This window comes from Nilaparvata lugens, chromosome X (assembly GCF_014356525.2).
Source record: "Nilaparvata lugens isolate BPH chromosome X, ASM1435652v1, whole genome shotgun sequence".
NCBI lineage: Eukaryota > Metazoa > Arthropoda > Insecta > Hemiptera > Delphacidae > Nilaparvata > Nilaparvata lugens.
In genome coordinates, this window is record NC_052518.1 from 3,287,383 (window position 1) to 3,301,044 (window position 13,662).

At 33.0% G+C, this 13,662-nt stretch overlaps 1 protein-coding gene across 1 annotated transcript in view; it reads left to right on the forward strand.

Annotated features, from left to right (window-relative positions):
• The window catches only part of LOC111056570 (protein CBFA2T3), a 127,355-nt gene that overhangs the window by 92,065 nt on the left and 21,628 nt on the right, over positions 1 to 13,662 (forward strand). The window contains exons 6-7 of the mRNA XM_039442243.1: positions 1,408 to 1,538; positions 11,277 to 11,514. Of these exons, the coding sequence (XP_039298177.1) occupies positions 1,408 to 1,538; positions 11,277 to 11,514 (369 nt within the window). The remainder of the gene's footprint in view (positions 1 to 1,407; positions 1,539 to 11,276; positions 11,515 to 13,662) is intronic.

Genomic DNA, 13,662 nt, shown 5'->3' on the forward strand with positions numbered 1-13,662 from the left:
TATATCTATATATATTGGCAGTCTTCTCGGTTGAGAAAGGAGACCCAGTCTCCGAAAATTTCCCCCATTTCTAATGTAAGTTTTTAAGTGTTTTCAATCTATTTATATCGGGTCTCCTGTTTTAATTTTTTATATATATATATATATATATAATATATATATATATATTATATATATATATATATATTTATAGCACATAACAGAAAATACTTTAAAGTTTGTAATATGAATTAAAACAGGAGACACAAGACATAAATAGATTGAAAACACTTAAAAACTTACATTAGAAACGGACATTTTCCGTGAGTGAAAACTCACTCTCTGCTCGGTTGAGAAAGGGAACACAGTTCCCGAAAATTTCCGTTTCTAGTGTAATTTTTTAAGTGTTTTCGATCTATTTATATCGTGTCTCCTGTTTTAATTTATATATATATTTATTTATTTATTTATTTATAGCACATAACAGAAAACACTTTAAAGTTTGTAATATGAATTAAAACAGGAGACACAAGACATAAATAGATTGAAAACACTTAAAAACTTACATTAGAAACAGACATTTTCCGTGAGTGAAAACTCACTCTCTGCTCGGTTGAGAAAGGGAACACAGTTCCCGAAAATTTCCGTTTCTAATGTAATTTTTTAAGTGTTTTCAATCTATTTATGTCTTGTGTCTCCTGTTTTAATTCATATATATTTATTTAGATATGTATTCTGTCTTTTTTCATTAATAAGTGATACAAAATTTGGAAGTTTACAAAGATAAAATGGGATGTGAGAAGCAACAGTGATATTCTATTTAAGAAGTTTTGATCAAAACATAAACTAACCTGTCTTATTCTTTTATTAGTAATTTGTTGCAATTCTTTGTTTTAGACTGTGACGAAAAATATCGTCCATAATTTTCTCGGGAAAGGGTTAACCGTAAATTCATAATTTCGTTCAAGAACTCCGTGATCAATAATAAGAATAAGAATAAGAATTTTATTTGCCATTAATCATATAAACATCAATGCAATAGGCTTCGTCAACAAAATATAAATTTGAAATACATATTACAATATAATATATAACATGAAAACTAATTATAGCTAACAGTCTAGCAATACTACTAATATCACAGTCTAGAAATTCTCTTAAGTTATAAAATGGATTCTTTTTCAGTCAATTCTTTACCACTAATTTAAAGCTTTTTTCTTGCAAATTTCATATTGCTATGGGGAGTTTATTAAACATTACATGCCTCTGATACATATGACTCCTATGAGTTCTAGACAATCTTACATAGGGTGTGAGAAGGTCACCGTTTTGTCTGGTATTGTAATTATGGTCTTATATTGCAATAGTCCGGTAAACAGTCCGAGGAGTTGATGCTGAGCTAATATTGATTTGATATTGATTTTGCAGCCCCTGGCACAGTATTTGAGACAGCACGAGCATGCCGTGCTTGACCCGGCTTACTCTGCCAGTGAACCCAGTGAGATATTCAGAACGCACCACAGCGAACATTCAGACAAGAGAAGATCAACAACTGACAGGTAATCAATTTCATTCAAATCATATCTTACCAGTGATCCCCAAGAGATGGAGAATTCGCCCGCCAAATGCACATTTCGAGTTGGGAACGTAGGCTGGAGACTATACCCTATTCACGTTAACTGATAGGCTATAATATATGTTGACGTGATGGTATCACTTGATGATATGTTGACGGGAAAGGAGGAAACAATCTATTTCAGTCTATTTAAACACACAATTTAAGATAAAATAGACAGGTAGTCTTTAATTCATTAAATTTAAAGTGTAATGATGATAGCAGTTCGTGATGGTATCCAAAATTAATGATGTTTTTCAGTTTATCGGATTCATAGTTTGACACCTTGTGAGACCGGACTTTCCGTGCAGTTTGTTTTACTACGGGAAAAAACTCAATAAACTGTGATTTCAATATTGATCAGATGGAAATAAATTAGAAAAATCATTTTTTCAAATGCTATATCAATAAATAATTATTATTAAACTAAAATCCTGAAAAACAGAAGTTCTGTACTTTGTTTTGCTAGTTCTTCTATTTAAGTTTTGTTAGTTGGTCTTATTAGTTTTATTAATATTTATTAGTTTTAGTTTAGCTATTAATATTTATCAGTTTTATAACATTTGTTCAAATGCTTTATCAATAAATAATAATTATTAAACGAAAATCCAAATTAAATGCTCTAAATCACCCGAAGACTTCTGCTACTGCAAATATTGAAAACAGGGTTGATAGCTAGATGTAAATTCGATGAGAGCCACTATCCAAAAATTATTTGCCAGCCCGGGAATCGAACCCGGTACCAACAGGTCGATGCTGAATATCACTTAATTATTAATGAACGAAAATCCAAAGTTAAATGCTGTAAATCACCCCGAAGACTTCTTCTACTGCAAATATTGACAACAGGGTTAAGCTAGATGGAAATTCGATGAGAGCCACTATCCAAAAATTTTTTACCAGCCCGGGAATCGAACCAGGTACCTCCTAATTTCCTTATTTCCATCTGTAGACTGGCTGGCCGCTATGGCTTCCTATAAAATGAGCGGTGCTATCCAGAGATTGTCAGTTTGGTGTAAGGGTATAAGTATTCCTGACCGGCAATTAGGAGGTACCGGGTTCGATTCCCGGGCTGGCAAATAATTTTTGGATAGTGGCTCTCATCGAATTTCCATTTAGCTATCAACCCTGTTTTCAATATTTGCAGTAGCAGAAGTCTTCGGGGTGATTTACAGCATTTAACTTTGGATTTTCGTTCAATAATAATTAAGTGATATTGAGCATCGACCTGTTGGTACCGGGTTCAATTCACGGGCTGGTAAATAACTTTTGGATAGTGGCTCTCATCGAATTTCCATCTAGCTATCAACCCTGTTTTCAATATTTGCAGTAGTAGAAGTCTTCGGAGTGATTTACAGCATTTAATTTGGATTTTCGTTCAATAATAATTAAGTGATATTCAGCATCGACCTGTTGGTACCGGGTTCGATTCCCGGGCTGGCAAATAACTTTTGGATAGTGGCTCTCATCGAATTTCCATCTAGCTGTTTACCCTGTTGTCAATATTTTCAGTAGCAGAAGTCTTCGGGGTGATCTACAGCATCCAATTAGAATTTTCGTTTAATAATAATTATTGATCAGTATTAATAAAACTAAGAAGAACTAACTAACTAAACATAGTACAGAGCTTCTGTTCTATTAACAGAACTCATTTCCCCATACCCAGACTGTGTCTTTATGGGAAATAATCACAATATTTTAATTATAACTGCAGTTGTGAATGACGATTTCAATTGCTGCTTCCCAGCAATTCAGCAGAAGGATTTATTTCATTTGATTATTGAATCATTGATTATTGAATCACTGATTATTGAATCATTGATCATTGAATCATTGATTATTGAATCATTGATTATTGAATCATTGATTATTGAATCATTGATTATTGAATCATTGATCATTGAATCATTGATTATTGAATTATTGAATCATGGAGTCCGAAGTCACAGAGCATTAATGACAATTGAATCACCCTCATGATCATGACAACTATAGTGAGTTCCACGTTATACTGGCAGTGGAGAAAGATAGGAGAACAATGTTGCCGATCCTCTGTCTTGTCAATGCCTTCTATAGACGGTATCTGATACAGGTTTATCTATGTAATATCAACTGTTCATCCTCGTTTAGAATAATCAGTTATATTTTATCAAGCAAGAAATTATATTTTTCAATAATTTCATGAGTTTTCATAATTAAGATGGAATATTTCTTAGATTAATTATCAATTATAAATTGTTAAAAGACGATCTGGTAACAGAGCAAAGCGAGAAAGAGATAGTGCTATCGGTTTTGTTGAATAGTAGGTAAGGATAGCAATATCATTGCTAATCAAACACTGCCATTATAACGTGGACCTCACTATATAAGGTGATAGATGCACACATGCTCATAAACTATGAACTAAATAAACTGGAGAAAAGTGTCTGGAGACGTAGTAAGTGATATTATTCTGCTATAGTGTGGTCCAAGTTATAATGGCAGTGTAGGATTGACAATACTGTTGCTGTCCTTTTCTATCATACAACAAAACAGATAGCGTCATCTCTCTCTAGCTTTGCAATGTTGTCTGTTTGCCAGAATATTTTATTTTTACTTTTGACAGTGACTGTACAAAAGTGGACAAACAATTCTCAGCCGCCATTTTTTTCACCATTCTATCAAAATACTCTAGTGCACAAGTCGTATAATTGATTTAAAATGTATTTTTGAAACAATTCAAGACATTACCGTATGAGAAACACAAATTGAAATACCTGAATTGACATTTTAAAAGTTGATAACTAACCATCCTAGACTTCACCCATGCTTCAGTTAGCCTACACATATAGTTTTGACCTACTCGTACCGGTATAAATAATATTGAAAGGTTATTTCAGAATTATTTCCATTGCTTGCGAAGCACTTGTTCAAATCTTGTAAAAGTAGTTTGTCAGTACAAAAGATATCATTCTTCAAAAAATTAATTTAAATAGGATTTATATTTTTCTATAATTTTAAAAAAATTTGGAATAGAATGCCTGCCAAATAACTTAATTTCTATTGTTTTGAAATTCAGATCATTTCAGAACAAAATTCTCGATCATTTCCTGATTCACAGTTTATACTATCGGAAGCGAAGAATAAATTTCGTACAAATTAGCGTAGTGTGTTTACAATATAGGAACGAGGGCAAAGTTGGGAAGTTGACAGGTTGCGTGAGAGAGTGGGTTTCACCCCAACACCCCCCGTGATGAGGAGGAGGAGGAGGAGGAGGAGGTAATACAGTTTTGATGGTTGCAGCTGTTACACCCATCAACAGCATGTGCTGTTTGCAGTCCTAGTGCTGCGCTGCCTCAGTACTGTAGCCTGAGTTGGAGACAGACGGTATGTCGCCACTCTCTCGTCCTCCTCTCCTCCTCACCACCTCCTCCTCTATTTCTTCTCAGTGCCATGTGTCGCCAAGGGGGGGAGTAGATTGAGAGTATTTCTTATTGCTGGGTGGGCGATTCTGGTTCTAATTTCGCCGTCTCTCTGCTATCCAGCTTTTCCACGATGTGAAAATATTTTATGTCAACACGAGTGTGTGTGCGTACAAACTTAAGTGTGTTTACTTCATAAATGTTCCACTGCTAGTTACTACTGTAATTAATAAACTTTCGATACTTCGGAATAAACATTAGAATGATATTGATTTTGGATATATTATGTTGTTAATTCATTGAACGGGAGCACAATTATACTGTCAAACACCTTGAAGACTTCTTCAACTGCTAAAATATTTGGGTACATGATAATAATTCATTGAACGGGAGCCCTATTAATATACTATCAAACACCCTGACTACTGTAATTAATGAACTTTGCATATTTCGGAATAAACATTAGAATGATATTGATTTTGGATATATTATGATGATAATTCATTGAACGGGAGCACAATTATACTGTCAAACACCTTGAAGACTTCTTCAACTGCTAAAATATTTGGGTACATGATAATAATTCATTGAACGGGAGCCCTATTAATATACTATCAAACACCCTGACTACTGTAATTAATGAACTTTGCATATTTCGGAATAAACATTAGAATGATATTGATTTTGGATATATTATGATGATAATTCATTGAACGGGAGCACAATTATACTGTCAAACACCTTGAAGACTTCTTCAAATGCTAAAATATTTGGGTGCATGATAATAATTCATTGAACGGGAGCCCTATTAATATACTATCAAACACCCTGACTACTGTAATTAATAAACTTTCGATATTTCGGAATAAACATTGGAATGATATTGATTTTGGATATATCATGATAATAATTCATTGAACGGGAGCCCTATTAATAAACACCCTGACTACTGTAATTAATAAACTTTTCCTATTTTGGAATAATCATAAGAATGTTATTGTTCAATTATTGATTTTGGATTTATGATAGTACGAAAACCAAATTGTAATTGACCGAGCGAAGTGAGGTCTAAGATTCAAGTCGACGGTTTGGCATTTCTCTTAATGTTTAAATGTTCAAATATTTAAATGTTTATATGTTGCGCATTTACGGCAAAACAAGGTAATAGATTTTCATGAAATTTGACAGGTATGTTCCTTTTTAAATTGCGCGTAGACGTATATACAAGGTTTTTGGAAATTTTGCATTTCAAGGATAATATAAAAGGGAAAAGGAGCCTCCCTCATACGCCAATATTAGAGTTAAAATCAGACTATAGATTTATTCATCATAAATCAGCTGTCTAGTGCACTATAATACCACCCGTTCAAAAACATCAAACATCTTGAAAATGTATCTTTCCATCAATATTAGTAGAGAGTTGACTATAATACTACCCGTTCAAAAACATCGAACATCTTGAAAATGTATCTTTCCATCAATATTAGTAGACAGTTGACTATAATACTACCCGTTGAAAAACATCGAACATCTTGAAAATGTATCTTTCCATCAACGTTAGTAGACAGTTGACTATAATACTACCCGTTCAAAAACATCGAACATCTTGAAAATGTATCTTTCCATCAACGTTAGTAGACAGTTGACTATAATACGACCCGTTCAAAAACATCGAACATCTTGAAAATGTATCTTTCCATCAACGTTAGTAGACAGTTGACTATAATACTACCCGTTGAAAAACATCGAACATCTTGAAAATGTATCTTTCCATGAAAGTTGTAGACTGTTGCAGCCAGACCTGATAACAGCGCTCACATTCACATTCCGGGACGACAAGTCACGGTACGATAGGACAGAAAGCTCTATGTTTATTTAGGATTTTTTCTAAACATTTTAAATTGATAAATTATTTATTAATTTTTGAGAAAACATAACAACAGGTCAATGTAACTTACTGAGCGCGAGGTCTACTGTTCACAGAACTACTAGTATAAAATACCTATGATACATAAAAATAATTCATTGAAGGAAAGCCCAATTGATATACTATCCAAACACCTTGTAGACTTCTTCAACTGCTAAAATATTTGGGTACATGATAATAATTCATTGAACGGGAGCCCAATTAATATACTATCAAACACCCTGACTACTGTAATCAATAAACTTTCGATATTTCGGAATAAACATGAGTATGATATTGTTCAATTATTGATTTTGGATTCATGATAATAACTCATTGGACAAAAACCAATTGTAATATAAAATGCCTTGAAGACTTTTCCAACTGCTAAAATTCTTGGATGCTAATAATAATTCATTGAACAGTCAATTCATTCTTTATTCATTCATAATATGCCCAATTAATCAACCATCATGAAGACTTCTACAAATGCAAAAATATTTGGATTCAATACTTCACTCAATTAATTCTTTATTCATTAATAACTAACCCACTTAATATACTATCAACCATCCTGAAGACTTCTTTAACTATTAAAATATTTGGATACATAATAATAATTCATTGAACGGCAGCCCAATCAATAGGCCTATATATCAAATACCTTGAAGACTTCTGCAACTGCAAAACTATTTTCAACAGATAGAATAGCTAGTCCATCACTATAATTATCAACATGATCATAATAATTATAATTCTCATGTTCATAATAAGCATAATCCGATAATAAATAAATAAATAATCATTTTATTTGTTCAAGAGCCTTGGCTCATACAAATTGGTTGTACATTTTCAATTCAAAAGTAACAAACAAATAACTCTAAATAAATATACAAATAACAACATAGTGACAATAAATCTTATATGATAAATAATATTTGATATTAGAAGGTTTAGATAGCTGGAATTTTCCACACACGCATCGCATTCATAAGAGAAACATAAATCCTCGAAATAAATAACAAATTACAACCATGAATCTTATAAGATGAATAATATTTAAGTTAACAGATGTAGACTAGATAGTTTGAATAATTCAACCCATGCAAATAGAAACATAAACTCTCGAAATAAATCAACAGTAACAACATAGCGACAATTAATCATACATAATCTTTAATATTAACAGATGTAGACTAGATAATATGGGTATTTTAACACATGCAACCATTAAAGAAGGTAAATACTGTAAAAATAATTCCCCTGTCAATCCTGTGATCTCCTTAAATACCTTAGCCTGTTGCTTCTAAATATAGTTACGCAATCTCAAAGCGTTCACCATGAATTTGTAAATGTCTCTAATTTTATTCAAGGAAAAATTTGAAAGGAGAACCATTACTCTATCGTTGTGTTCAATAATATTATTCGTATACTCTGACAATAACTGTTGCCTCAAATCAGAATACATAGGGTACCTGACTAGAAAATGAGCTGGTGTTTCCTCCTCGCGCATATTGCAGATTGAACAGTGCCTGTCACAAGCTATATAATCTGATTATATGTTGTAGCATTAGGTAGATATCCTTGTACCTGACTGTCTGAAATAGTACATAAAAACTGCGAATTCAATAAAACACAATTGGAACTGAGTTAGCAGCCATGACGAGGGGAACAGTTCCGTTCCCTGCATCACAATTCACAAGTTATACCTCAGCTTGATTTGCAGATTAACAAGTTTCTAATACCGATATTAATATCGGATGAATTATTGCTCCGAGCTCAGATTAATTAGTGAAAAGGCGCTTGTTATTATTGTGGGTGGGGAATGGCAACCTGCAAACTTCCCTGTGCTTATTACGAGAGAAAAATAATTCATGTCTTACTTTCTCTCCTCACTTTCTTTGGGTTGCATCGTCGATTCTTCCATTGCTTTCGTGCTTGTGCAACTTTCATTCCCCACCACGCAAGTATCATTTACACGTCGGCTTGTTGTTTATTACATTCTATACCACATATCTCATTTTCCCTTCGTACAATGTGTATTTGTGTATTTTTAACATGCGATAATTGTTGTCTAAGCATTGTGGAGCATACTTAGATGCATTTTTATGTAATATGGTGTTTCAAATTATATGAGGTGCTTAGAATGAAAGTGTACACTACTGGGTTCTTCACTGAAATGGGTTCTAAAAACACAAATTTGAAATTGTCAATTATTATTATAATATATACAGAACCAGGTTTCGTAGCTTTACCAGCCACATCTTCAGCTGTTTATTTACAACTACTGTCTACCCAATAGAAAAGTTTGTTGTAAACAAACAGCTTAAGATGTGGCTGGTAAAGCCACGAAACCTGGTTCTGTATATATAATAATAATAATAATATAATAATAATATCGAGTGACCTGGCTGGCTCAGGTCTGGTGTCAGAGTTTTCAGGTCTCAGCTGATCAATTTCAGGGCCTCTGACATGACCTAACGACTGCTTTTTAGGCAGCCGGGACCGACATATTATTATAATAATAATATATAATATTAAAAAGTGGTTGACAATTTCAAATTTGTGTTTTCATTATAGAAAAGTACCACAAATCACTCACAACACAACTGTAAGGTGAAATGGGTTCATTTTTAGCTCCTCTATTCAGTATGATAGTGGTCTAAGTCGATGTTCAATACAATGAAACCGTTTCAAGATTATCACCTGGATTTTCTAACAGCTTCTTTTGATAAAACGCCAATTACTCAAAACCTTGCTATAGTGACTTAGACCACTTTCATTCTAGACAGCACAATGACAAAATTTTATATAATGTGATGTTTTAAGGCTGTGCAAAGGCTAAAAATAAACTTTCTACTGGTGATATTTTTCAAAGTTTTTCGATTGTTATACTCAAGCTATCAAAATGAAAAAGTTTTCTGAGGAAAACATTTTTTTCCCCGATCATTACTTTTTGAGATATGAGCGCCTAAAGTTTAAATTTTTGGGACAGAACATTTAGGGCCGGTTTCCGAGCTCGGGATTCAGATAAGTCCTAGACTTTAAACAGCTGGAGTCAGAAAATTGGTTTTCCAAAACGGGGCGTAGTCGCAGTCATTGTCATAGTCACGTTTGAATTAAATTTCGAAAAACTAGAAAATTGAACACAAAATAAAATAAAGAGAAAATAGTGTAAAGTTTGAGCTATTTTGAATTATTTAGGAATGTCTAATTTCGTAAAGGAAAAACGTTTCCAATTATAGAAATGAGAAAATAAAAACTACGACTACTGTTATAAAAAATGAGACTAAGCCCCGTTTTGGAAAGCATATTTTCTGACTCCAGCTGTTTAAAGTCTAGGACTTAGCTAAATCCCGAGCTCGGAAACCGGCCCTTAAAGTTTGGTAAGAGATAAATCCATGAGATTTAGAGGATAGATTGATTCTTCATGGTATTGTTGATCTAATAAAACAAAAATTTTCTGAAAATATCAATTTTTGAGAAAGTTATTCAATTTACTAAAAATGACCAAAAATAACTTTCAGTTCAGTTATTTTCGCTGGAACTGTAAGTAGACGAAGTGCTTTGAATATGGTCTTACAGGAGAAAGATGGACCCCCCCCCCCCAAAATCCGAAGTGCTTTTTTCTGCGTTTTTAAGTTTGTATTCAAATGAATTCTTCCAGCCCCCCAAAATAAAATACTATGTCTAATGAGTGAAAGAAAATAACCATGGTAAACCTTTATTATCCTATAAATACCTATTACTGATAAAATATTTATAGGCTTTATTTATCTATTATTTTTTTATAAATCATACATTATATTCATATTTTTCAAATAAGTGCAATATTTCTTAAGTTTTTAATTTATTGTGATACATTCTATGATTCATTCAAAGCATTACTTTAACCTTATTCAAATAGTGCAATATTTCTTGAGTTGTTAATTTATTGTGATACATTCTGTGATTCATTCAAAGTATTACGTCAACCTTGAAAATTCAAAATTTTCAAATCATTACTCCTGGACCGAAAACCAAGTGACGAAGCAGTGTTTGATTTCATAACCTTAACCTTTGGACAAAGTTAACATTTTATCAATATTTTTGGAGAGAAACAGTACAGGCTCAGCTTAGTGTTTTATACAATAAATAAAAAAAATCTATTGTTTTCAAAATTAATGATGGTGATTAATTAATTAATTGATGGTGATGTTCCTCAGTACAGCTGATGATGCGTTGGTTAACTACGTGAAACCATAGTACTGTTTTAAAGTTTTAATAATTTTTAGTGAAATTTGACAATATCTTTGTTTTCTTATTATTGTTTTCAATTTGATATTTGAATTTTCGAATTATTATTAGTATTAATAAATTGATTGAATTTTGGCAGTTGCTTCGAGAATGGTCTGTCGGAAGAGGGTTCAGCATACATGCCCCCCGCCGCTAAGCGCCCCCATCTGCTGCCGCCTCTCCAAGAGCACCACCCCTCCACCCCCCTGCCGCTGCCAATGCCTCTCTACAATGCCACCCCTCCCGCCCCCCCAGCCACGTCGCAGCCTCCATCCACGCAGACGCAGCAGACACAGCCACGCGAACCTGTTGACGAGGAATGGAAAAACATACATGTGGTAAATCTATTCATTTTTCTAAAATGTACACTATGTGCGGTGGAATTTCTCCATATTAAGATGAAATAAAAGTGGTATTGTCAGTTCCATATACAGTAAAACTTCAATTATCCGAATTAATGGGGACCTGGACCCATTCGGATAATGAAATATTCAGATAATCTGAGTTTTTTTTTAATTGCTATTGGAGAGAAAAAAACCTACGTTTTGATGGGATATTGCACTATTTTTTTATTGAATTAAATGAAAGAAACATTATATTTTCATATGTTTTGTGTGTTTTGAATTGTAAAATTGAGTGTTTAATTGATGAATGTTTAGTGACACATAACCTAGCTACATTTGGACTGTTGTATAAATTAGAATTGGAACCGTTTTGGGCTTATAAGCCTGTGGTACTTTTCTGTAAGTTGTGTAATTCTGAATTATTAAAATAGCCTAAATAAATAAAATGTGCTTATGTACAAGTTTAGAAATAAAAATCTTTTTTAGGACTTTTATAGACTTTTTTTGGACAATTGTTTTTCTGAAAGTGATTCGGATAATCAGCGATTTGGATAGTCGGAGTTCGGATAATTGGAGTTCTACAGTAATTTATTTGAGCCAAACTATACTTTCACTGATGATGTGGATATAAGGGCGCTAATACGCGATATAAGGGCGCTTGGAGTTCGTGACTGGAGGAGGCAGGCGGAGGATCGAGACAGATGGAGAGGCTATGTGAGGGAGGCCAAGGGTTGTAAAGACCTGTTGAAGAGCTGAGGAGTAAGTAAGTAAGAGTTTCAATGCACTTCAGGCATTATGATCTGTGCTATTTCTGGCAATGGAACTATAGTTCGTGTAAATAAATTATGTGGAACTGACAATATCGATTTTATTTCACTTTTATTTATAGAGCTATTGAAATTTTTGAAACAAACAAAAATTATCAACTACCCTTCATTTTATCACAACATAACTAGTTTCAAAAATCACACTCCAAGAGTCATTTTCAAGTAATTTACACTTGAAAATGGCTCTTGAAGAAGAGAATAAATGTTATTCCACTTGCTCAAAATACAATAAATATGAAGATATATTACAAAGCAATATCATTTTGATGATGTACTTATTGTATTAATGAATAAAGAATTAAAATGTATCAACCTACATTTCAATGCATCAAGGCAAAAAACTATCATATTTACACTTGAAAATGGCTCTTGAAGAAGAGAATAAATGTTATTCCACTTGCTCAAAATACAATAAATATGAAGATATATTACAAAGCAATATCATTTTGATGATGTACTTATTGTATTAATGAATAAAGAATTAAAATGTATCAACCTACATTTCTATGCATCAAGGCAAAAAAAAAACTAGCATATATACTTCATGTTTATAAATAATAATAAGCTGTAAATTTGAAAAAAATGTGTTTATGACCACATAATCATAAAAAAATTCTCAAAAATATAAATATACACCAATTGACATAACATAATGAATTATATAAGCTTTGAACGCTCGTCATCTGATCAGAGCCCTCCATGATTGATTCCATCAAAGATTTGAAACTAGATGTGTTGTGTTAAAATAAATGGTAGATCATCATTTTTATTGCGTTTCAATGTGGTAAATCTACTGTAGTAGGATTTACGTTTTAAAGCACCTGATTAACATTGGTTTGCTATCCTTGTTTGTCTGTTTGCAGACAAAACAGATAGCTCTATCCTTTTCTTTTCGTTGCCAAATCGTTTGTTGACTTTGAAGAAACACAATGGACTACTAAAATATTTGAACCTGATAATCAATCCCATATTTGAGCCCATCTCAATTATGGAGATTTATATTAAAACTTGAGAAGGTAGTCTATATTCTTAACGAACAATATTTTCAGAGTTGATCATTATAAACAAGCATCAGCAATTTAGGGTATGATCACATTGGATGCACGTATGTGCAACTGCAAGCGAGACCATGGATAACCACGAATGCAGATGAGAAACAAAATCTGGAAAGAGCAATAAAAATACGTTGTGTCTTGCCTGTAGCTGCTCACACTGAACGCCACCAGCAAGTGCACGCGTGAAGTGTCAGTGTTCCTATTGCTTTTTCCAGATTTTGTTTCTCATCTGCACGCATGGTCATGCATAACCAAGCTTG